Source organism: Phascolarctos cinereus, unplaced genomic scaffold (assembly GCF_003287225.1).
Source record: "Phascolarctos cinereus isolate Bilbo 61053 unplaced genomic scaffold, phaCin_HiC Scaffold_4;HRSCAF=312, whole genome shotgun sequence".
Taxonomy (NCBI): Eukaryota; Metazoa; Chordata; class Mammalia; order Diprotodontia; family Phascolarctidae; genus Phascolarctos; species Phascolarctos cinereus.
This window is the reverse complement of record NW_027555847.1, coordinates 327170798-327198105: the sequence shown is the minus strand read 5'-3', so window position 1 is coordinate 327198105 and position 27308 is coordinate 327170798. Positions and strand designations below refer to the sequence as shown.

Sequence of the window (27308 nt, the reverse complement as noted above, 5' to 3'; positions counted from 1 at the left end):
ATGCTATCAGATGCTTTAAGATCCCAGCTGGGGTGGTAGAAGGGCGAGAGGAAGGGAGAGAGGGAGAGGGAGAAAGGAGAAGCCATGTATAACAAGATGTTTAGGGAGTCTACTTAAACTTTGTCTTAATGTGAATGGGAAGGTCCATTTAGCTTTCAGATTCTACAATTCTTCCCCTAAAGAACCACAGCATGATCAGTGGCACTGATGGCAGTATGGCTCTATCTAGTGAACTCTAATTATAATGCTTCACTTGAACCTGTTTAATTAGACAAAGAATACTATTGTCCACTAGACATTACAACTAGGAAAATGCTACAGGTCTGAGAATGGTTCTTCCCAGTCTTGCTGTGCATAAAGTGTGTGCTCATGTTGGGGCAGATTACTTGTTCCCCCCAGTCCCTGAGGTCAATAGCAAAGGGGAGACATAGCAGTAGAGAATGGAAAAGCCTTGATTCTAGATCTAGGTTCTCCAGTCACTTTTATTCACATTTTAAGTAAATAATGCAAAAGCTTATGAGTAGCAGTGACTAACTTCTTCAGTTCACCTTTGCTTTAAAAAATATTTGTTCCTTAAAGATTAAAGGGACCTTTTAGACAAAACAGAACAATGCTGTTTGCAAATACTTGCCTCATCCAAACCCACCTCTGTGTGTACTTAGGGAGGTCAGAGGGCTTCTTCCTGCCTCAACTTTTGTATCTGTAGAATGGATCAGGAAACCTGTCTCACACTCCCCATACTGAGAGACTTTGTATGAAAGAGTCAGCTTAACATACATGTTGCATGTTACAATCCCTGGGTATGGGAAAGGGGGAGGGGAGAAAAAGGTACTCTGCCTTCACCTTTCTGCTAGCTTCATCCATTCCCAATGTAATAAGATTACATGTTCTCAATTTAAGACCATCATATATGGGCCATGAAAACCCTGTCATCTATCTGACTTTAAGCCCATTGTCAGAACACAGGGTTTTCTTTTCTTTTTTCTTCTTTTAAAGGTCTCTAAGGAAGACCTAAATTATTTATCCCTGTAACAGTCTGGAAGTACTTCCTTGTGTCCAGCCAAAATCTCTTCTACTGTAATACCATTTTTTTCTTACTCAATCTTTGGTAAACATAGAAAATGATCATCAGCTTCCTTGTAAAAACCCTGTATGTAGTTGAAGACAGTTCACCTCTTAGCCATCTCTAGGATAAGCAATTACAAATCCTTTTATCTCTTCTATGGATATATTTTTATACCTGTTGTTTCATTCTGGCTTCTCTTACTATTTTATAGTCTATATCCTCTTCTATTCTCTCTCTACTATTATGTTTCCCCTTTGCTACTGACCCCTGCGACTGTGGAGAACAAATAATTAGTTGTAAAAAAAATGTAATATGCTTTAAAGTATTATTAACAAAATTAGACATGATACTCTCTTAAGAATTTAAGGCAGAGTACACTAGAAAGACTGTTTTCTGTCCATGTTCTATGATTCTGTGATACATACAATTTGATATAAAGGACTGGGGAGATAATTTCATCCAACTCCTTTATTTTACAGAGGAAGAAAAGTAAAGTGACTTGCCTAAGGTCACCTAGCTGGTCAATGGAAGAGCTAAGACTAGAACCTAAATCTCTTGATTCTCAATCCACTTCTTTTCTACTATGTCATATCAATCTTTTTAACCCAGCTCATATAAAATTTCTTTACCCCCCATAAGAGTATTCATTTTAGCTTATGTTCAGTGATGACCACCTTCCCTTAATCCATGACTAGTTTATCTTTCATTAGCCTAATCATGCCAACTGTTGTGGTTAGCATCTCCTGGTTCCTGTATCCTGGGAGTTTCACCATCTGGACCAACCCTCCAGAGCCTCCTGGGAAATTCCTATCCAGGCTGACAGTACAGAAGAATTGTCTTTCTTCCTTGCAGGTATGGCAGCCTCAGCTGCACATTCTTGAACACAAACTTAATTAGTCTAGTTTAGGGCCATTACTCATCCTTGGTTACATCCTTAAACTAAGTGAATGAGGCCAAACTCCTGATTCCTTCCCTCTGACTACAGTCAAACACAGATCAGTGGAACACAATGACAGGTTAACAGCAGGTAAAAAGGAAAGATCACTGAGTTTGTAGTCAGAGGACCTCGGTTCAAATCCCAGCTTGCTACTTACTGTGGGTATGACATTTAAATGTCATTTAATCTCTCTATGCTTTAGGTCGGTCATCTGTAAAATTAAGGGGTCAGCCTATATGACCTATGATGTCCCTTCCAGCAATACATCTACGATCCTTTGACTTTCCTAGACCACATCCATTGGGACAGACCCCCAGGGAAAAAATACTGGGGATCTCAGACCACTATGGACAGGATACTTCTTAGGTTTGAAAGTCTTGCATGAATGTCTGTCAAAGACTTATCACAAGTTTCACACTGTAATGACTTGCCCTAGTAATATGAGTAAGACAAGGATGCAGATCAAGATTAGATCCCCTGGGTAAAGATGGCTGTGCGATAACAAAGCCATTGGAATCAGCTTCTCCCTAAACTCCTGTAATAAATTATGAAGCACTATTAGAACCCATCCTCATCCCATGAAGAGAAATGAGAAAAGAAGCAAGAGTGGAAACTTTCTTTAAAGCAGTCCCTAGCCTCCCATGCCTATGGCACTTAATTACTCCCTTCTTGAAACTGAAAAATTAGTAATAACTATTTTTAATCTATTATCCAACCGAAAAAAACTTGTACAAGGTAAAAGATATTGAGACAGAAGTATAATGAAGTACAGGGGATATTCCATTTGGAGGCAGAAAAATGTATTTTAAATTCTGGCTCTGTCACTGTCTCCATAAAACCCTGGGTGAATCACTTCTTTGAGCCTCAGTTTCCTCATCTGTAAAGCTGGGGGGCTGGATTAGATACTCTTTAAGGTCCCTTCCAACTATAAACATAAATCTATAATTCTATGCTCTAAGTAATAAAATTCCTCCAAAACCCAAGGTAAAGTATCAATAGCCAGAACAGGAAAAATACCAACTGATAAATTAAATTGTGAAACAAAAATATTAAAAATTAACATAGACATTAATTCTCAAAAGCAGTTTTAAAAAAATAAAACCTGAGGAAAAATTAGGGAAAATGCAAAACAGTGCCCAATATCTAAGATATATTGATGGAACCAGCAAACAATAGGATCAAGAAAATTTGGCAATGATCAATAAATAATGAAAATTGAAGAACAAACCCAGAAAGCAATAGAACTAACAAGCTGCTAATAAATATGCAAGACAAAGTTAAAGATATGGAAGACAAAGCAAAAAGTAGAAAAATTAGATTAAATGGGAATCTAGAATATACTGAAAAAGAAAAATAAAGTTAAATACTATATTTAAGTACCTAATTAGGGAAAATTTTCCACCATGAATCAGATTATCAAATACTATACAAACAGACACCAGCAAGAAGAAATCCTAACAGTGATTCACTAAGACACATAAATCATAGAACTACAGAATTATAAAAAGAAAAATTCTGAATCAAAGAAGAAAAACAGTCACATTAAAGAAATACAATTTAGAGTAATGTCAAATTTTTCAAAAACAAAGGAAAAACATCAATGTTGAACAAAAATGTTCAAGCCTTTAAAAAAAACTGGACACCAAAAATAACATAGCCTACAAACATGATCATATTTTTTAAAACATAAGAATTCACTTGAAAAACAAACAAGACCTGGAAAAACTTATCAACAAAAACTCACAACTAAAGAGTTCCTATAAGTCATGGAAGAAGAAATTCAAACTGACTGAACAGTAAATCTATTACCTTTACTTAACATCTGACATAAACATAGAGTTAAGAATTAGGTGTACAATCTTTCTAACTGTACTAGATATAACTAACCCAGAGTTCAGGATAAAAATGTATATTATAATAATCAGTACAAAAGAGATATCTTTTTTTAAAAAAAGGTCATTTTCTACTATTAAAACCACAGATGAGAAACATTAAAAAAAAACAAAGAAGTGAAAAGAAGAATTAATATCAAAGGCAATGTTTCTCTGTCTAGATTAAGAAGGGGGTTGAATCTCAGGGAAGTATAATTAATGGTTTTAAAACAAAAATACAACCCACGTTATTAGTTGCTTAAGTTACAGAAGATTAAGACAGACTGCATTCTCTCTAAACAACATCAACAGACAATATTAAGAAGAGAATGACAGAAAATAAATTGCACATATTACTTATAGCAACAAACATGAATGGTCTGAATTCTATCAAAAGAACAAGAGTTATAAAATAGCTGCAAATTTACTTGGGAAAATTGGCTGCCAGTTTGGCAGGAAAGAGATTTAGACCCACATCCACATAACCCATCGAATTCCAGCTGTATATGAGACATAAATGTGTTTTGAACCATAAAAAATAGCAATAAAGTGGAATAAAGTATCTTAGCTGTATAAAGGAGAACTTTTTTTTGCAAGTCACTAAATGGAAGGAATTATAGGACAACATATGCCTAACTACGCTGAAAGAAAAGACTTCTTACAGCAAAAAATATATATATAATTGAGATACAGGTGATAGAATAGGAAAAAATATTTATAGTAAATATAGCATCAAAAACTTGAAATCTAAAATATATAAAAACTATTAATAATACTCAGTCCACAATGAATAACTTAACAATATAAACAGTTTTCAAAGGAAGAAACACAAATTATTAATAATCACTTGAAAAACTCCCTAACTTTATTCTTAATCAAAGAGACACAAACTAAATCAACTTTCAGGTACCACCTCATATTCAACAAATTAGCAGAAATAAAGGCAATGAAGCTCAATGCTGAGAAATGGAAACAGAATATTCTTGGAGAGGCATCTGGCTGAACACAGTAAAAGTTACAAAAATAATCATACCCTTTACTCCAATAGTTCAGTGGAGGAGAGGGGGGAGGAATATATCCTGAAGCATTATAAAAAAAAGTTATCATTTGAGCAGATATTTTCCTCGCAGCAATATGTGTAAATGCAAAAATCTAGAAACAACCTAAATGTCTAATTTGATAAGGGAATGGGAGGCAACAAGGTGGCACAGTGGATAGAGCACTGGCCCTGGATTCAGGAGGACCTGAGTTCAAATCCAGCCTCAGACACATGACACTTACTAGCTGTGTGACTCTGGGCAAATCACTTAACCCCTTGCCTAGCCAAAAAAAAAAAAAATGAGAAGGGAATGGTTAAATAAATTGTGTTTCATTAGAGTGATGGAGCAGCATAATGAAAGACTAAGCATATGGAATTAGTTGAAATCTAAAAAAAAAATTGTAAAAATAATTCAAAACAAAACAAAGCAGAAGTAGAATGGAGTAGTTGAATAGCCATATAAGAATAAATGAGAATGAGAGGACAAAGAAACCTGCTAAAGACTTAAGAAGACTGAAAAAATTGATACTTTAAGCTTTGAAATGAATTACTCAACACACTTTTCATTAAGCATCTACTGTTTGCTAAGCACAGGATTTTTTAAAAACCAGGTCCTGCCTCAATGAGCTTATATTTTACTAGAGGGATACAATACGTTCATAGATAAGTAAACAAAATATATGCCCAAAAGTAATTTAGGGCAGACAAACAATCGGAGGAGTAAAGGAAAGTCCCCTTGTAGGAGGTATCACTTGCATTAAGCCTTAAAGTAGGTTAGCGGTTTTGAGCGGCAAGATGATATTGGTGAACATTTCAGGCAAGTTAGACAGCCTAAGTGAATTATATAGAAAAGAGATAGAATATAAATAATTACTAGACAAGTTTAGTTGGTTTTACTGTTGCTTAGTCTTAAGTTCTTAATAAACCAATAAAACATTTTTTAAAAGATCAGAATACCAAGGTCAAGGCATTCCTACCACTAGAAAATGTTGTAGACTAGCCGCCTTCATGGGAAAAGAGTGTTATTTGATAATGGCACACACCCAAATTACGTTGCTGTAGTAGTGACACTCATTCTACTATGTACTTATGTATCATCTTTCTTTGGGCCTAGTATCTCTGACAATGGTGGTTGCTACTCTTCTTTCTTTTTTTTTTTTCAACCTATCTCTGACACAAATATTTCTGAGGTAGGTATGGTTTTCACTGCATGCATAAAAAAAGAAGTGAAGGACAGTGGTGCAATGGATACAGCACTGGACCTGGCTTGAGTCAGGAAGACCTGAGTTCAAATCCAGTCATAGACTCTTATTAGCTGAGTGACCCTGGACAAGTCATCTCAGTTTCCTCACCTGTAAAATGTGAAGAATGGCACCTATTTCTTAAGGTTGTTGTGAGATAAAAATGAGATAATATTTGCAAAGCATTTTGTAAACCTTAAAGTGCTATATAAATCAAACTTTTATGATTATTATTTCCTTTGTTGCTGATACCTGCCTTAATTTGTATTGCTTTAACTTCCTTTTGATTTATTTTTTTTATTTCAGTCAATAAAAATCTGTCTTCTCTCTATTCTACCTGTTCCCAACCCTATTAAGGAAAAAAAGGAAAGAAAAAAAATTCTTGCTAAAAACATGTATCATCAAGCAAAATAAATTCCCACATTGACCATATCAAAAAAAAAAAAAAGTCTCAATCTGCACTCTGAGTACATCACCTCTCTGTCCAGATTAACTCAGCCTAAGAATTCATTACCTATTTTCATGGAACAACACATTCTCAACTAATTTACAGTTTGTAGTTAATTAAAACAGAATTACATCATTTCTGAACAAGAGGGGATCTCCAAAGTCAGCTCCTCCAAACCGTACTTAAGAGTGGACACCCCCTCTTCAAACTCCTTAACAAACTGTCTTCCAGTCTCCACACACGCAGGCCCCTGAGGCAGCTCATGCCATTACTAGACAAGTCTCACAGTTAGGAAGTTTTTCTTAACACTAAATCTCAATCTGTCCCTCTCTAACTTCTACCCATTGCTCCCATGTCTGTCCTCTGGGGCAAAACTAAGCAAATCTAATCCTTCTTGCACATGACAGCCCTTCAAATACTTGAAGACAGCCATCACATCCTCTTTAAGTACTCTCTTCTTCAAAGCTAAACATTACCAGTTCCTTCAAATAATTATTGTATGGCATGGTTTTCCAGACTCTTCCTCCTGGTTAACTCCATCAGTCAGTCAACAAGCATTTATTAAGCTCTTAAGATGTGCCAGGCATACTGAGCTAATTTGAGGGATTGAAGAAAAAAAAAAAAGGAAAAATAGTATCTGCCTTCAAGGAGATCACATTCTATTGGGGGAGACAGCATGCAAAAAAAAACCTGTACATACAAAATATATGCCAGTGTTAACTAGCAATGGGTGAGGACTTAGGCAGAAGGTGGGATGTGGGCTGAGTCTTGAAGAAAGCCAGGAAACAGAGATGAGAAAGAAGAGAGAGCATCCCAGGTGGAGGGAAGTAAAGTGTAAGAAGATTGGAAAGGCAGGAAGGTCTCAAGTTGTGAAGGGTTTTAAATACCATGCAGAGGATTTTATGTTTGATTCTAGAGGTGCACTGTATCTTATCAATGTCCTTCCTAAAGTGTTGCACATAGAATGGAACACAATAGTGTAGATGTCTAACAGGTCAAAAAACAGCAGGACTGTACTGTATTCTTCATACAGGAACTGCCACTGACCCACATCTGCTTTATCTTATACTTGTAAGTTGAATTTTTTAACTTCAGTATGTGACTTCATATTTGTCCCTATGAAGTTTAATCTTGTTGGTTTTGGCTCATTGTTAGTCTATCAAGATCCTTTTGAACCTTGATTCCCAAAATACCAGTTACAGTTCCTATCTTTAAGTCATTCACAAATTTGATAAACATTCCTTTCAAGTCACTGATAAAAATGTTGAATAGGACAGGACCAAGTACAGTGGCCTGAAACATGCCACAAGAAACCTCTTTCCAGGAGTAATAAATTCATCAACACTGAATTAGTTCATTCTGCCAGTTCTGTGTCTAGAACAGTATGATTTCCAGGCAAGATATGAGAGCTTGACCTAGAATGGTGGCCTTGTAGTGGAGAGATGGGGATGGATGCAAGAGATCCTACTTCTACAACAGGACTTGGCAACAGATAGAATATGGGGAGTCAAGGAAGAGGAAGAATCAAAGATGACTCCAAGGTTATTAACCTGAGTGACTGGGAAGATGGTGGTAACCTTAACAGAAATAGAGTATCTCGATATTTTGAGGCAAAGAGGATGAATTTGACTGTGGTCACAAAAATGAAAGGTGCCAAGAGAACATCCAAGTAGAAATATTCAATAGACAGTTGATGATGTGGGCCTAGAGTTGAAGGTAGATATTGAGGTTTGATATACAGCTTTGGGAATCATCTGTATATATACACATAGATAGTAACTGAACACATGGGAGAAAATCAGATTACCAAGAGTAGGAGTGAAAAGATATAAGAGAAGGTCTCAGGACACAGCTTTTTAGTGGGTTAGGGGGAATCCTACTTTTAGGAACTGGGAAATGTATGTTGATCCATCAAAGAACACTGGGAGAGTCATGTCACCCAAGCCAAAGGAAGATAGTATGCCCAGGAGGAGGGAGGAATTAGCAGTGTCAAAGCTATAGAAAGGTTAAGGAAGGTGGGAACTAAGTCTAGCTTATCAATTCTTGAAGCTGAGAAATCACTGGACACCTCTAAGAGTCCAATTTCCCTAAAGCATTGGGCTCAGAATCCAGATGATAAGGGGTTACAGTCATCGAGTGAGGAAGTGGGAGCAAGTTTAGACAAATTTTTCTAGGGGAGTGACAATGAAAGGGAGAAGAAATACAGGATAATAGCTTGAAGGCAGAGCAGGGTCAAGTGAAAGTTTTTAAGGATAGGACAGAACTAAAAATGTTTTAGAACAACAAGGAAGGAACTGGTAGACAGGGAGAACTTGAAGATGAGACGATTCCTATGCTGAAAATAAAGCGCACAGGGGTAGCTCTTGAAAAGAGAAAAGAAGATTTTTGGAATAGCCACTATGGAGAATATAAAAAGGAGAGTTAACTCAGGAAAGAATAAAAGAATCTTGTTAAAGCAATGATGGCCCAAGTGAAATTAGGTAACACAAGTTTATAATGGCCATTTGGCATTCTTATATGACTTCATTCAGCAGCTCAGGGGAGACGCATTCTTTTAGTAACCTGGAACATCATTTTTTCTGTCTATAGACTCGAACTTTTTTAAAACAGCTAAATTATCTCTATCTTGTTGCCTATATTGATCTCCAATTTTGTTTCAAGCAGCATAGCAGGCAAGCAGGTAAGTATCTCCCCTCTACTTCACAGGGACTTCCAGGGTTCTATACTTGTAATCTCTTCCAACTCCTCCCATCAAAATATACCAATCCTAAATCCCATTCTTAACTAATCTAAAGAAATACCCTAGGCTAATGTGAAAAGATGTACTAATAGGTTGATAGCTTACAAGATGGTTTCAGCAGTTAGATGGCATAATGGATACAACAGTGGACCTGGAGTCAGGAAGACGATTTCAAATCCTGTCTCAAATGCTTCTGGGCAAATTACTTAACTTCTCCAGGTCTCTGTCTTTCCATCTGTAAAATGGAGGTAATTATAGCACTTATCTCACGTGTGTGTGTGAGTGTGTGTGTGTGAGTGTGTGTGTGTGTGTGTGTGTGTGTGTGTGTGTGAGAGAGAGAGAGAGAGAGAGACTCTAGGCAATTTGCTTAATCTCTCTTAGCCTCAGTTTCCTCATCTAAAAAGTGGGGCTAATGATAGCACTTATTTCAGAGTTCTTTTGAGGATCAAATGAGATAATATGCATAAAGTACTTTGTAAACCATAAGGAGCTAAATGTTAACTATTTCATTATCATCATCATCACCAACTCAGGCTGGTAATCTATTTCATTTTCACAACAGCTTTTTAAAAATAATGCCTCACACCAAAAGGAAATGTTCTGAGAAATGCAATTTCATATACTCTAGCAGGCAAGTCAACAGCTATTTGGGAGAAGGTAGGTCTTTAGATATCCTTGAAATCACACTACATGGGAAGCTGCCTACTCTTGGGGAGGCATCTTGATTTAGTGGAAATACCACTGGACCAGTAAGAGTTGGTCAACCACAGTTCTAGTCCTGGTCCCACCCCTTACATAGCTGTAGGACCCTGGGCCAATTCGCTCACTTTTCTACAACTGTATTTATTCAACAATAAAATGGATAGGGACAGGAGGCTATGGACCAGATCTGTGATTTCCCTGGTATAAAGAACTTGAAAGGAAAATCAATCTTCCAATGCAGGTTAAGACACTTGTTCTGTTCATATTTGGTCACTGTATTTTAATATAAATGGTTTTCTTTGTAATCACCTGTATGTTATCTTAAACATTACAAACATTATTCTTAGGCAGGCTCCCACAGGTTTCACTAGGTATTCAAAGGGATCCATGGCCCAATAAAAGTTGAGAACCCTGGTAAAAGGCACTTAAGATCCACCATGTCAAACTGAAATAGAAATAGGGCCTCTAAGCAGTACATGAGGATTTCCACGGGCTGCATATTAACTTAAAAAATGCCCTATCAACACTACCTAGGTTCTATCATATTTTTATTTATTTTATTAAATGTTCCCCAATTCCATTTTACTCTGGTTCTGGCTGCACTCTGGAGTCTCCAACTGCATGTCTGACACCTCTGCTAAATCACTGGGAGACTAAATAACAGCTAATATTTATAAAGAACTTACTATGTGCTAAGTACTTTATAATTATCTCGTTTGATCCTCACAACAACCCTTCCAGGTAGGTGCTATTATTATCCCCATTTTACAGATGAGGAAACTGAGGCAAGCAATGATTAACAGATTTGCCTAAGGTCACACTGCTAGTAATTGTGTGGGGCTAAATCTGTACTCTGATCTTCCTGACTCCAGGTTCAGGAGGCCCTATCCACTTTCCCTACTCCCTGCAGGTTAATTTTTACCTAAAAGGAATACTTACTACTCAATAGACTCCTAGACTAGGTTTTTTAGAGCATACTGTCCAAAATATGTAACCAAATGGTATCAATGACAACTACATTTTTTTTTTGAAGCTAAAGGTCCTGAAATCTCAGATAGGCTTGGGAAGGAACCCAAAAACAAACATGCTTCAATTATTTGTTTTCTGCTAATTTGTTTGTTTCTACTCCATTAAATTCTCAGGATTTTGTATAAAATTTTATTCCTTACTTTACATGTTGATTTGGCTATCTGTCTTTGATTGCCAAGAAGTTTATAACAAAAAGTTTTTTTAATGTTAAAAAATTGCATTAACATTAAGCTGAATCCTACACAATACAGATCATGAAGGGCACTGACCGTATATCTCTGGATCAGACTCAAACATCCCTGCACAAAACAAAATGAGACTGCCCCAGGCCAAGCTGGTCCATATTCATACACACTTTTTGGAGAAGTATATGGATCAACCAATGCATGAGTTTGTCTGAGTTTAGTTAAATCATGCACATTCAACAAGCAGAGTTATCTAATTGAACAAGACATGGATAATGGGCACCATTTATCTTGGGGCGGGTCTAAGACCTAAAAACTATTTGACTATAGAAAGGTGAAAATTCATGTACTCTTTGGAGTCTGTAATTGATTTTCAGGTTGTTACTTTAATGAAAAAAAGGTCTGCATACTAAAGTCTGGGAAAGAGAATTGCTATTTCATGTGATCTTGGTCTGCTAACTTTTCACTTGTCAGGAGTTAAACTGTTCTGTGACCTGGAATTTTAAAATCTTGATGTATTTTTTCTTCTAAAATGGAAGTGATAAGTATAGGACTTCAAAGCATAAACTTACTTCACTCACCCTTAGCTAATTTTAGGATGGGAATATGGAGCAGAAAATGAGAAAACAGAACTTTTAATCAGGAGTTGGGGGGACAGGGTTTGAGTAGGAGAGAAACAGGGAGGGAAACAGGAAGGGAAGTGGACAAAGATTGAGAAAATGTATGAGTGGACCATGATTAAGGCTTTCTTATTACATCTGAAAAAATGATGTGAGTTAGCAATGAAGCTTTCAGGCCCTTGTTTTATTTATTTTATCTTTTAGGTATTAACAATACCTTTTGCCTTCACATCACAGTCAACTGCAGATATACCCTTTCCAACTCAGCGGGCCTTCCTCAAAGAAAAACAAAGAATAAATCAACCATCAGAGCAATCAATATATACAACACTACATACCAATGCCCCCCACCTCTCCAACAAAAGAAAGGAAGCTACCTTTCCTCTCATTTCTTCTGCCATAAGGCAGAATGGTACAGTCAATAGAGTCCTAGGATTAGAGGCAAGAAGACCTGAGTTTGAATCCTGTCTCAGTCATTTATTTTGTGACCCTGGACAAGTCATTTAACATTTCTCAGCCTCAGTTTCCTCATCTATAAAATGAGTACAATAGTAGCATTTACCTAACAGGGCTGTTGTAAGGGTCATATGAGATGATACATGTAAAGGGCTATGCAAACCTTAAAGAGCAATATCAATGTTGGCTATTATTATTATTATCCCCAGAGCTAAGACTGCTCATTATAATTAAACAGCATTAGGCTTTGTTTTATTGTTCTTTTCAAGTACATTTTTAGAGTCTCTATGAATACTGATTTTTCTTGGTTTTACTGGTTTTTCTTGGTTCTGCTCACTTCACACAAATCAGTTCACATAAGAATTTACATGTTTCTCTGAATTCTTCATATTTATAATTTCTTGTGGTACAATAATATTTTATTACATTTGCATACCATAATTTTTTTGGCCATTCCCCAATTATGGGACACTCATTTTGTTTCCAGATCTTGGCTACAACAAGAAGTACTACTGTTCATTTTGGAAATCTAAACAGTCCAGATATAATCATTTCAGTCATTTGTTCAACAAATGCATTTTCTAAATTCGGTCAAATTTGAAGTCCAGAAAAAAAGCTTATCAAAGATGGAAATATGATATACCTACTAGTTGTCTTTGAAAGTTTTTTATCAAGGAGATTTAAAGATATTTAAGAACTGTAAACAGTCCTCATTGCTGTGATTTCCAGCCTTGTGGAAGTATACCTTATACTACTATTTAATTTCCTGACACTCCCCATAGCTTCTTAAAAAATGAAGTATGATAGATGATAGATTGATAGATAGACAGACAGATAGATAGAACGTATGTGTGTATGTACATATACTTTCATATTAGTGTTAATAAGGATTTTGCAAAAGCCCTTGGAGAAACAGACTTGCAGAATCAAGGTTGAGAGTCACCATTAATGAGTCAGGTTAAGTGACACCTTAATTCCAATTATGTTTCACACAAAACCTAATACAGTTAGCATGCTGACTGCTCAAATTAAATGGCTGGAGGACCTTGGCTTTTCTCTCTGCCCTAGCCAGAATCAAAGCATACTGGGGTCCTCTCACTCTCTTCCTGCTACCCCTTGTGGATACCTAAAGGTCTAAGGTCAACAGTGCCCAGTAAGAAATCTAAAAGAGGCCAGACATGGCAAAGTAAGAATACAAAAATAATCATACCCTTTGACCTAATTATTCTATTGTTGGGAATATACCATGAAATCACTATCAAAACAAACAAAAAAGACATTACATGTTCAAAGGTTGTCACAGCAGCATGATATGTAATTGCAAAAAAATCCTGAAAACGACCTAAGTTCCAACAACAGAGGAATGATTAAATAAATCTGCAACATAATGGGAGAGTATTAGGCAATTAAGACTGTGAAACTATAAAGAGATCTGGAATGTCCTTTACCTATGATGGGAAGAAGAAGAAAAAATAGAACCGGAAGAATGGAGTTCCACTAACTACAATGAGATAAGAGGAAGACTAAATAAGAATAAATGTGCAAACAAAGAATCCTGATGGGAGCTCAGTGGGAGTGGCTAAAAGCTTAAGATACTTCAAGCTTTGAAATTCCTACATTAATGAAGAAAAATAGGAACGAAGGGGGAACAGTTTCTCTAGAATTCAAATTATAAAATGATGTAATAATCATCAAAACTATTTTGTACGGTTTTTAAAAAAACATAAAAGTATATTAATGCAAATGACTAGATAAGGAAGAATTAGAAACAATTTGTCTCAATAAACTAATAACTGATAAATCCAAGGATACAAATTACTTTTGAAAGAACTCTGTTTTTGATAAGCACTAGGGGAAAATGTGGCAACTGGTTTGCCAGAAATTAAGTTTATACCAAATTCTTATACCACATACCACAAAAAGATTAAGATGAATAGCTGACCTGAATACTACAGGTCACACCATTAAAAAAAAAAATTAGAAGAGAAACAGATTAGGTATCTTCTGGGGTATGTCTAAGGAAAAGTTCTTTATATAAAAAGGATTAAAAGCAATTTCAAAAGATAAAATTGATTATTTCAATTATATGAAGTTGAAAAGCTTCTGCATGAACAAAATAAATGCCATTTGGGAGAAAAAAAATCTTTGCATAAAATATTTCAGTTAAGTGTCTGGTGATCAAGATACATAGCAAACTGAAACGAACATAAGTTCAGAAGCATTTCCTGGAGAAGGGGCCGGGAAGGCCGAGAGGAGGAGTTCGGCCGCTGCAGGGCTGCCCCGCCATCCCCAGCCAACACCTCCCCACGCCAGGCCGCTGCCGCCGCCCTCCAGGCCCGCCTCGCCGAGCCAGGGCTCCCCAAGCTCGTGGATCTCGAGCCAGAGCAGGAAATCACTGCCGAAGCCTATGACGACGACCCCATGGGCTGCGAGGCCGCTGGCCTCCAAGGGCCCCCCCGCCCCCCGCAACTGGTACAAAGCCTTCGACCCGCGCGGACTTCCCTACTGCTGGAACGTGGAGTCGGACCTCGTGTCCTGGCTCAACCCCCTGACCCCGGCCTTGGGGAAGTATGATACCTTACACTGCTATTTAATTTCCGGAGCGTGGCCACGAGGCCCAAGAGTGGCGCTGCCACCGCCGGGAGGAGCTGGCCCCCTACCCCAAGAGCAAGAGAGCCAGCCGCAAGGAGAAAGAGCTGGGTCCCACAGACCCCAGCACGTACTCGGGCACCCGGGCCACGGGACTCCCCAAGAAGAACGAGGCCAGGACGGGCGCAGACATCAGGCCTGTACCAGCAGCGGCCGTCCCCTTCCCCGGGAGCGGTGCTTCGGCCCAACGCGGAGGCTTCCCGTACGAAGCTGCAGGATTGAGCCCGCCCGCCAGCCCCAACGTTCCCAGGGATCAACCGCCTTGGTTTTCGTGATAAATAAAACTTGGGGGGGGGGGAAGAAGAGGGGGTGGGTGCTGGGAGGTGGGATGGGGAGAGGTAAGAAAAAAAAAAAGATCGTAGAGTGTGCAGTTACTGCAGCACCTGCCTGACCCGTTTAAAGATGGGAGATGGGACAAAATATTGGCTATGGCTGTAGGCATTGTTTAGAGAAGTTTTGCCAGTGCAGACTAATACACGCTGGAGGCAAGACAATTTTTGTGGCATTCAAGGGTAGCTTTTAAAATATTTCAGAAAGGAATCCTAAGCTTTAAAGATGAAAGGAACTACGGACTTCATCTGAGGATTTCTTAGCAAAGGGCTTCTTGGACGAAACCGCCTGGAGAGAATAAAACAATTTCTTTGACCAGGCCTCCTGGTGGACTCTACTGAATGCTTGGTCTAACGAGCAGCAAGAGACAAAGCCTATCACAAACCCAAAACTTGCTCTTTATTATCATTATATCCTTTTTCTGCTGTGTGCTGGTGCAAAAGTACTTGTGCACAAGTGTACACGGACTGTATTCTAATTTTTGAGACACCTTGAGTCTGAACAAAAACCAAATGGTACATTTGTAACCTGCATCCAAGGTTGAACCCAATCTTTGTAAAATCAAAGTTGTGGGTCTGAATCTTGGGTTTATAGTTATTATTACAACAGGACAACACATGAATAGGGTTTTTATTTGCCGAAGAACTTTCATATTTAATGGTCCCTCTGGTTGTCGGTGCTCACTTTTCAAATCATCAAATATAGTAAATTTGCCTTGTTTGACTTTTGTATTCACCAGTAGAATTTAAGGTTCTTGAGGGCAGGAACTATTTGTTTCTGTGTATTTTCATTGCCTAGCTTAGTAGGCATATAATAAATGTTTGTTGAATGTAAGAAAAAAAAAACCCAACATTTCCCCCACAGATAAGGGAGTCAAAATATATGAAGTTATCAAAAGAATTGCAAACTATTAACAACCATAGAAATGAATTCCCCACAGCACTAAGAAGATAAATACAGCTTGAAATAATGAGGTCTCACCTTCCGTGTAGCAAACAGTCAAAGATAATCAAAAAAAGAGGGAGAATAGTCGACTGTTGGAGGATTGTGAAAAGACATTAATGCATTGGTAGTGTAGCTCTGAATTAGTCCACCTGTTCTAGAATTTGAAGTTAAGCTAATAAAGTGACTAAAATGATCATATTCTTTGACCCAGAGTATCTATTGGCAGAGGTGAAGTCTTGTGGGGATTGAACAACATATATGCTGTTAGATTTAGGTGAGGTATCAGTTTTGCTGAAATGCTTCACTCTCCTTTTTATTTTATTCTTTGTTATAAGAAATGGCTGTCTGGGCATAGTGGGGGAAGGATACATTTGGAAATGAAGGTAATACAAAAACAAAAGATAAAAAAAATTTTTTAAATGTTTTCATTCACATGTAAGTAGTTTCTTAAAGTTTTGTTGATTGTATTGATGTTGTTTTTAAGGAAATATTTAATTAAAAAATTTAAAAGGGGCTCCTGGATTACTTTCATGGTTTTCTTTGCTACTAGGTTATTGCCTTGAGCCATCTGAACTCCTAGATTCCCCCTTCTTAACCTCCTTCCATAACAGCTTTATAGCATTATCTTAGTAGTTGTCAGCATATATGGCCCACTTCAGCTTCTTACAAGCCCTCCAACTTACAATCTTACCCTACACCCTCCAGATAGTACCACTCCTTCAAGATTACCTCTTCCTATAGTAAAGTTTCCTCCAAAGCATCTCTCAGACCATAATCTCTAATGTATTCCCTTTGGGAAAAGGCTTTTGGGAAACTAAAGCCATTTAGTTTCCCCTCCAAAAAATGCGGATAAACCAGACCTTCAGGGGTTTTCTGGGGTACCAGAAAAAGCAAATGGCTTTCTCAGTTATCACTAGCTGAATGTGAATGTAACCACCCACTGCCACCATGCACATATTTTAAGTCAGTACAGTTCCTTCTAGGTCAGTTATGGTTTTTATCTACACACCTATTTGTCCACTGAAAGACAGTCATTTCCATGGACAGTAATGCAGGCAGTGGTGGGAGCTGTCCAGCTGCAGTGGATTTGGAAGAAGCTAAGGGAAAGGATCCCATAAAAATAAACATAAGCCTGAAATAAGTTGAATGCAGCAAATGGAATAAACTTCCTACAGAAGGCAGGCCTTCACTGCTATCAGTATTTAATTCTGCTGCCTTTTCGTGGACCATACATCTTCACATATTACCACAGGCTCTGTTTTACCTACTGAACCTACTTTCAATCTGGACATCACATTTGGCCCCTCAGGTGGGCACCCTATGTCCATGACTCTGATTCATTACCCAACTCAGTTGCTTCTAGGCCATCCCTCAGTGAGAGCCTACTGGTTAAGGCCTTTCCTCATTCCCCCAACCAGGGAGATTAAGCTATAAACATACAGCTTACATAAATATTTAATAATTTTTAGCTCCACTCCAACTCAGATTCCATCCCCATCCCTAGCCCTAACCAAAGGCAAAGTCAGGAGGATAAGTGTACTATCTTTTCACAACTAGTCCCTATTGATACCAGATGCCTACCATCTATTTACACAAAAGTGCCCCATCAGCTAAAGAAAAATCAAGCATGATCCTAAAGGAACAAGTGATGTCTGTTTCTGAATCACCATTATATCAACCTACCCTTAGAAAGTACTGACAATAGAAATTATCATCCCTTTTCGATTGTATAACATCTCTTTAAGTTTTAAGAGCTTCAAGCTCTTTCCTCAAAATCATCTACTGTTCTGTGTTTCCTAATGCAAGGTCCACTGGGACAATCCCTTCCTAGATCAAATAATACAGCTTTCAGAAAGTCTACAATGTTTGAAGAATCTTTGACTCTCAGAGGACATGAGATCATCTGCACTCTTTCACCAACTTGAAGTAGGGATACAGTCATGTGCTGGCAAAATTTTAACAACTGACTCTCTAGGAAAAAAAAATGTATGCATGACATACTTTTAAAGTTTAATCTGTATTATTAACATTTTCTGCATCACTTTCTTAAGCCTAGACAATCAAAAAATAATAACAGTAAATCAAGCCCTGATTCGCAGCATTTGCCAATTTCTAAGGTGTAAATGCTCACACTGAAAATTTAACAAATCTCTACCAGCACAACACTGGTAGCACTAAAAAAAGTTACATCCTGGAAGCTCATGACACAAGTAGATACTCCAGCAAATGCCTTAGGAACTCCATGGCACCTAGCCCAACAAACTTGGCTCCCCAAACTAGAGAAAAACTCTCTAGCAGGAGGGGTCACATTGTGAAGAGCTCCCAATGGTCCTAGCCCCTTTCTCCCTTGTCCATCAGAATCCAAGTATGCTTATAGGCCTCAGCTTTTTCCTGTGCCTTCAATTTCCACCTGTGCATATTTAGGATCAAATCAGATCATAGAATTAGAGCAGGGAGCGCTATGTAGCCATCTATGGCTATCAAGACCCATAAAAAGAGGTAAGAGGGCAAATGCTATTTTTTTTTTGGTTAGGCAATGGGGTTAAGTGACTTGCCCAGGGTCACACAGCTAGTTAAGTGTTATGTGTCTGAGGCTGCATTTGAACTCAGGTCCTCCTGAATCCAGGGTCAGTGCTCTATCCACTGTGCCACCTAGCTGCCCCTAAGGGCAAACACTTTTAAAGAAGGAATAGACTGACTTCATTGTTGCTGCCACCACTGCCACTGACCTTCTGGACCTCTACCCACCTTGATATCTGAGATCTTCACAAACAATTTAAGGCTTGTCTGACTCCCTTCTGCTCTGACCTTGAGTGTCTGCCTAATCCTGTGGCCCTACCTAACTGCTGATCCCTCAGACCCTGCTTGATGTACCAGGATGGCCTAATTGCATCTAACTTACTCAACACACCCTTGCCTCAGTACAGGAATGAAAGAGAAATCAGCTCCTACGTATCATTAGTGTATTACAAGTATGTCCCAACACATGAATAAAACAAGATTTCCTCCCAGGTCTGTAAAGAAATTTGATCACCCAAACCTGAGTCCCCAGTGATTTGATTATAAAGTTTTACATACATACTATGAAATTCTCACTAAACATCTTCTATGCGTCATCCAAGAAGCAAATCTTAATAGTTTTCAGTTCAAAGCAAAAAGGGCTACTTTCCAAGAGTAAGTAAACAGCAGTACTTTTAAAAGGATTTAACATATGACCTACTGTGATTGCATATAAATTTGATTTTAGTTTTATCTAATTCCATAAAGAGGTTTTTTGGCACTTTGATAATACATTAAATACATAAATTAATTTGGGCAGCCAATTTTACTACATCAATCTGACCCATTAATGAACCGGCAATGTCTACTCGATTAATTAGGTCCTCCTGTATTTTGGTCATTATAGTTTTATAGCTGTCCTTCTATAGGCCCTATGTCTTCTTAGATAAGTCAAATCCTAAAAATTCAATCATTTCTGTTGTTGCTACAAAATTACCCACTGTGATTATAATAAAATACTTTGTGGGGCACTAAAATAAAGCTACAGTCGAACACCTAACCAATTATTAGTCAAATAAAGGAGGAAGGGATCATTACCTATGTTCCTAAAATGCTAAATGCTGGCTTACCTGAAACACCACAATGGGAGTGATCATATAGATGCCTTTGTTGAAGGGTAGACTTTTTGTAAACAACATGAGGGTGGCCATTTTCATAACTAAAGTGTTTAGAATCTTCTGTAGCATTCCTTAAAGGCTCAATAAAATACTCTTCATCTTCTGTAGCAATAACACCATGCTAAAAGGAAAAGGGAAAACAAAAACATAGGTCCAAATGGTTTCCCAAAAACAACGAAAGTGCACACATTATGAGATGCATTTGTCCTCTCCTCCCTCTCGAAGAAACCCCAAGAGAAAAGAGAATATATATCATACATATTATTGAGGCAAATCTAATGGAGTCTATTTGGAAACTCTGCACTTAAAACTAACAATCTCTCTCCCCACCCTTCCAACTCTTCCCTACCTTTTATTACTGCTCTCATTTGTAAAGTCATCTCTTACTGAAAGTAGAGTGATCTCCTTCCTCGAAGCTCTTCCAGTAATGATTAGCTGTATAATTCATTTGGCAACTAAAGATACACTACTTTGCAAATGTATACTATGCCATAGCATGTAAACCCTCTTGAATTTAAGGCTGAGCTTGTTTTTTTCTTTGTATTCTTTACATGACACAGAGCTTTACGTGTGGTTTGTGCTTAATAAATTTTTGTTGTACATTGTAATATACTTTTTCCATTGCCATCTTGAATTTCTTTAAATCCTATACAATTAACCTTCCACTTGTCTGTCTTTCACAATAATTAAAATTCTTTGAAGGCTGACAGCTCTTTGAAGATCGAAAGTGTTTTGCAAACCCTTAAAGTATCACATTGATCACATGAATGTGGTTATTTTGTATTGCTAAAACAAGAAACACACCAGATAGTAGGCACTCAAAAATATTTGTTGATTTAATTTTGTTGTACAGAAACGAGATAGGAAAAAGGAACGCAGAGTAGAAATAAGAATTTCTGCCACTATATAAGGGAGTAATGTTGGCCAAAGTCCAGCATGTGGAAGGCATGCTCCTAGCATCACAGGCAGAGTGACAGGTGGGATGCTCTAGGAGAAAGAGAATCAGGATTAACGCTCAAATTCTATCTTGCTTACTAGCTGTGTGTACCTATATAAGTCATTCAACCACTGCGGCCCTCAGTGTCCTCTCTACAACCTTTATTTTAAGTCTTACTGCTTAGTGGTGAAACCATGAACCACAGGTCCCTGGACCTCAGTTTTCTAAAATAAAGAGATTGGATAATGTCAAAGGTGACTACTGGTTCTCAACTTAGGATGAATCTAGAGAGTTCAGGAAGATCAGTGTTATTCAAGTACTCAGAATAAAACCCAGTCAGGACCACACTCAGGCAATATGGGTAGCCACCTACAGATGTAAGGATTTCTAAGAAGGTACCTTTGTCCCACGATATCTTCCTCCTGACCTTCCTTATCAAATGAAATAATATTTGTGAAGCATTTAGCATGGTGCCCTGCACATAGTAGACTCTTAATATATGCTTGTTCCCTTTCTCTTCCCATTCAGGTTCCTTTAGTTTAAGAATATTTGGGGGGGGAGGGCGAAAGAGTAGATCTGCAACCTGTGATTCCTGGTGAGGAAAATCTCTTCACAAATGTAGATCAGCAACTGTTGTGCAACTTTTAGCTTTAGAGAGTTGCCTAGGGGAACGTAGTGGTCAAGTGACTTGCCCAGCATCATACAGCCAGTATATGTGAGAGGCAAGACTTGAACCCAAGCCTTCCTGACTCCAAAGCCAACTCTTGATCCCTAGATAGAAACCAGAATTCTACACAAATACAGCCAGCATAATGTAGTGGGAAGAATATCAGATTTGAAATCAGAGAATCTGGGCTCTCTACTACCTACCAGCTAACCCTGAAGAAGTAATTTCACTCTCTTGTCCAGAAAATCCTCACCTGTACATTGAAGGAGTTTAAACTAGATAGTTTAACCTTTGATGGTATGGTGAAGCCTATGGATCTGTTCCCAGAATAACAAAAAGAATAGCATAACATAAAATACATGATTATAAAGGAAAACAATTTTATTGAAATACAGTTATAAATTTTAAAAAAACAAGTTCAGGTTAAGAACCCCTGAACTATACTAACTATACAATGCTTATAAGGTCTCTTCTATAAGCTTTCCATCTTTTATCTATCCTCTATAATCTTATATAGGTTAATTCTTAAAAATGTGATTGTTTTTGTTATTACTGGAAAATAACTCATTATGATTATAATAAAATACTTCTCAGGACATTAAAATAAAACATCACTAATGCCCAGTATGCATGATTTTATAGAATTATTTCCAATGAGGTAGACAACTAGGAGCAGTTCCTTTAGGAGTGGGACACAGTAGAATAAGTAAATAAGGGGAAAGGAGAAATTGGGGCAGAGAATAAAGCATGGCCCCCCAGAACGGCTGACTTAAGTAGGGCACAGCTGTCTCATGGGTGGCAGGAGTTTTTGAAAGGACAGGGTAGGGATTATGACTAGGGAAGCATGGCACACATTAAATAGGAAGAGCAGCCAGGCAAGTAAACAGAAATGAGGTGACCACAGATACCTGAGGTCAGAGAAAAGCAGGAGATCCAATGTTCATGCAAATAGGCCATAATTTGGAGTGTGAAGTGAATTGAACCCAGTAAGAGTCAGTTAATACACTACCAGGAGCAACCATGAGGCCTAATATCCAGACAAGTGAGGAAGCCTCTTTATTTGCTTCCCAGGGCTAGAATGAGTATCCAGATGTGGCTGGACCTGAGTCCACAGGTAAACAAACACAAGTAGGTAAATCTATCTAGTGCAGAGGAATAAAGAAGCATAGAGGTTGACAATGCATTCCTTCTTATATTATATTTAAAAAGAATAGCAAGTTGCATGTAGTAGATGTGCAGTTTCATATGCAATCATCTTTTCTATCATACTACGTTACAGAAATGCTTGTTTTATTCCATAAATTAAAAATAAAATAATTTTTTTAGAAAAGGAATATTATTATCCTTCCTTACACTGATCAACATTTTATCATACATCTTGCTCTGTTTCCTTCTGTCAGAAGTCTCATCTCAAAAAAAAAAAAAGTCCCATCTCCCAGATCAGATAGGGAAACAACAGGTTCCAAGCACTGTCTTTATCCCTTTTTTCCCCCTAAATAATGTCAGATACTTTATCATTGATCAAGGTTGGTGATTATAATCAACGTGGCTAATGACTTAGAGAGACTCAGGACATCGTTAGAATTGGAATAGTTTCCTGTCATTGACTCAAAGGATGAGGCAAGACATTTCCCTATTGGGCTACTTGGTAGGGATGCCCCTGTTTTCCATTTCAATCTCTCCATTAGGTAAAGATGCTGCTTTTTCATCTTAACAACCCTCTGTCATGCTGCTGACAAAAACAGTGGCCGGCTTTATTGCTTTCCCAAGTAATCATCCTTCTATTCCACTTGGGGTAACTGAGCTGCTGGCAAATATAGTGACCGTTTTAATCTGTTGCTGATAAAGTTTACTTAGAATCAAGTTCAGGAATAAAAGGGTGGGGGACAACTCATGACTCCAGGAAACTGCTACTGAAACATGTCTCCTCCTTCATGGCAGAGAGGTAATGAACTACAGGTGCAGAATGAGAGACAATTCCAGACATGGTCAATATACCAATATCTTTTGCTTAAATATATTTATTATTTGTTACAAAGAAGAGTCTGTTGGGGCAGGGTGGAAAGAGTAAGTGGGTAATAGTAGACACAAAAACTATCAATAAACTATTTTAGAAGAGTGTACTAGAATAAAAAAATGTTTTGCATGACTTTACATATATAATGGGTATCATATTGCTCGCCTTCTCAATGGGTGGGGGGAAGGGGAGAGACCTTGGAACTGAAAAAATTTTTTTAATGATTTTTAAAAATATATATTTAGGGCTTCCGCTTCCGGGAGCCAAGATGGTGGAGTAAAAAGGTAGTTGCTCTCACCCTCCCCTACCAACCTTTGAAAAGCCAGAAAATATCACCCCAGAAAAAAAAAAACCTGGAACAGCTGAACTAGAAGAAAGATGGGGAACAGCAATGCATCAGCCTAGCAAACAGGTCTCCCACTGCTTCAGCAAAAATAAGGGAAGCAGCACTACAAAGGACCCCAGGCAGATAAGCACCCTGCAGCATTCATCTGAAAGGAGCTGAAGAAAGCAACCTAGAGTTTTCCTAAAGTCCCAGCCTTGCTGATTCCAACCCAATACCAGGTAAGCTGTCAGAACCCTACAGCTTCCAACTGTCAACCAGGAGGAGATCCTGAAGCCTAGGTGGTAGAGCACGCAAACACCAACACCTGGACCTCCGAGTGCCTCAGTGAGGGAGGGAGAACCAGTGGAAACCAGCTCAGAAAACCACCAAATGCCTCAGCACTCTACCGCAAAGGAATCTCCCAGTGCATTAGCAGAAACAAGGGAGGCAGCATTGCAAGGGGCCCCAGGCAGATAAACACCCTGCAGCACCCATCTAAAAGGAGCTGAAGAAAGCTAAAGGAAAGGAAAAGCAGGCAACCTAGAATTGCCTGAAAGTTCCAGCCTTGCTGATTCCAGCCCAACACAGGTAAGCTGCCAAAACCTACAGCCTCCAATTGCCAACATAAGAGGCCCCAAACAAAGCCAGTGACCAAGACCTAGGCTCCCAACACAAGAAGCTTGGGTCAGTGCCCTCTGTTCCCCAGCAGGAGAGCTCAATCTCTTTAAAGGCCAGGGAATAAAGAAACCATGAGTAAAAAGAAACGTACCATAGATTCATATTATGAGAAGAGTGAGATCAAGACAGAAATTCTGAAGAGGACAACATTGTCAACAAACCCACATCTGCAACATCAAAAGGGAATATGAACTGGTCTGAAGCCCAAAAAGCCTTCTTAGAAGAGCTCAAGAAGGATTTTAAAAGTCTAATGAGAGAGGTAGAAGAGTCCTTAAAAAATACAATTGGCCAATTGGAAAAAAAGTACACTGAAGAAAACAAGTCCCTAAAAAACACAATTGGCAAACTGGAAAAAAAGTACACTGAAGAAAACAAATCCCTTAAAAATACAATTGGCCAATTGAAGAAGGAAGTACAAAAACTAACAGAAGAAAACAATCTGTTAAAAACTAGAATTGGACAAATGGAAACTAATGACTCTATGAGAGAGCAAGAATCAGTCAAACAGAAACAAAAAAAAAAGTGAAAAAATGAAAACATAAAATACCTCATCGCTAAAACAACCGACCTGGAAAATCGATTCAGGAGAGACAATTTAAAAATCATTGGACTACCTGAAAATCATGATGAAAAAAAGAGCCTGGACAGTATCTTTCAGGAAATCATAAAGGAAAACTGCCCGAAGTCCTAGAACCAGAAGGTAAAATAACCATAGAAAGAATATAACACTTACCACCTGAAAGAGATCCCACATTGACAATGCCAAGGAATATAATAGCAAAATTCCAAAATTACCAGATGAAAGAGAAGGTGCTGCAAGCAGCCAGAAAGAAACAATTTAAATATCATGGAACCACAGTCAGGATTACACAGGACCTTGCAGCTTCTACATTAAAAGACTGCAGGGTGGAACATGATATTCTAAGGCAAAGGAGCTTGGATTGCAGCCAAGGATCAACTACCCTGCAAAAATGAGCATGATTTTTCAAGGGAGGAGATGGATATTCAACAAAAGAGGGACTTCCAAACCTTCCTGATAAAAAGACCAGAGCTCAACAAAAAATTTGATCTTCAAGTACAAGATTCAAGAAAGACATAAAAAGTTAAATGGGACAGAAAGATGCAAAATGTTCTTAATAAGGGCAAGGGAAGATGACACTTGCAACTCTTGAGAACTGTATTGTTATTAGACCATGTTAAAAGAGTATACATAAAGGGGGTGGATATTGGTTGACTTTGATGTAATGATAAAAAAAAATCTAATCAAGTGGGTTAAATGGATCCAAGTAAGTGGATTAGTCTGATCTTAGAAAATGTACTGAGAAAGGAGGAGGCAGACAAGGGTAAATTACATTACAGGAAAAGACAGAAAATCCTATTACAGCAGAGGGAAAGAAGGAGGGGTGAGCATTGTTTGAACCTTACTCTCATCAGATTTGGCTCAAGAAGGAAATAACATAATCAGTTAGGTATAGAAATCTAACTTGCCCTATAAGCAGTAGGAGGGAAAAGGGGAAAGAAAAGGGAGGGGGGATAGAAGGGAGGGAAGAAGCAGTAAGGGCAAAGGGAAGAAAAGGGAAAGAGATAATAGAAGGGAGAAGAGACTGAAGAAGGCGGTGGTCAAAAGCTAGTGGGGGGGAAGGAGAAAGCAGAAAGAAAAGCATAAACAGACACAGATAGTAATCATAACTGTGAAAGTTGAATCGTATCTTTTTTCTTCTCTTCTGTTGAGTTTTGTTTCCTCTTTCTGATGGTTCCTCCTATTGGTTTTAATTTTTACTTACAACTTCACTAATGTAAAAATATGTTTAATAGGAATGTAAATATATAGCCTATATCAGATTGTGTGCCGTCTTGGGGAGGGTGGTGGGGAGGAAGGGGGAGAAAAATTTTAAACTCAAAAGCATATGGAAGTGATTGTTGATAAATCAAAATAAGTTAATAAAATAAAAATATATATATATTTAGATAACAAAAGTAGCTCATTAAGGGAATGCAAATAGGGGGATTTTGCCAATATCATGTTAAATTTAATAAACACCTTTGTAAAAAAAATCTATATACAATCCTCTTTTGCTTTTCTCTGTAAACAGAAATGTTTGTGTTTGTTCCTGATTAAGTTCATGAAACATAATTTTAAAAGGAAATTTGTAAAAATACAGACATGGATATAATCGTCTCCTCATCAGCTTTACTATTCCTATCAGGGCAAATGGCTAATAAAATGAGGCTGGACACTGAATGAATAAAGAAAATCAATTTCCATAATGGAATTTGGGGGAGTGGCGAGAGAAGAAAAGGAACTGCTTTATTCCCTATTTCATAATTATAGGCTTATCTCTATCCAAAACTAATTACATGGTGCACAATTCCATTAGAATCACTGTCTAGATGCCTTTCTCAATAAATGAACTCAATGGATGTAAGCAGGAGTCTGCATTCTGATCTCTGTAAGACTGGACCAGTCCTTTTATAAGGGACTCTGAGTGATCCTGGGGTTCGGCAACAGTGAAGTGGACTCTGAAACTACAACGAAAAATTCCAGTATTCTTACACAAATATGTGACCATCGTAAGGTGCTCTGGTATAATCGCTGAACTGTGACAGCAAGCTCTGAAGTTCCTATAGAAAGTTCTGGCCCTACCCCTCTTAGCATGAGATGCTGAAGAAGACTTTGGGTTCTTGGGAGGATCATGATGCAATACTGGCTTGGAGGGACAGGGAGATATATATATATATACTTTCAAAA

The 27308-nt window shown here is 38.0% G+C and overlaps 1 protein-coding gene and 1 pseudogene across 2 annotated transcripts in view; one reads left to right on the top strand and one right to left on the bottom strand.

Annotated features, from left to right (window-relative positions):
- ADAMTS6 (ADAM metallopeptidase with thrombospondin type 1 motif 6) overlaps nucleotides 1–27308 on the bottom strand; it is a 339960-nt gene that overhangs the window by 294295 nt on the left and 18357 nt on the right. For both annotated transcript variants that reach the window (XM_021007265.2, XM_021007269.2), the window contains exon 4: nucleotides 19888–20056. In XM_021007265.2, the coding sequence (XP_020862924.1) occupies nucleotides 19888–20056 (169 nt within the window). The remainder of the gene's footprint in view (nucleotides 1–19887; nucleotides 20057–27308) is intronic.
- On the top strand, nucleotides 1784–15205 carry LOC110222325 (polyglutamine-binding protein 1-like; annotated as a pseudogene).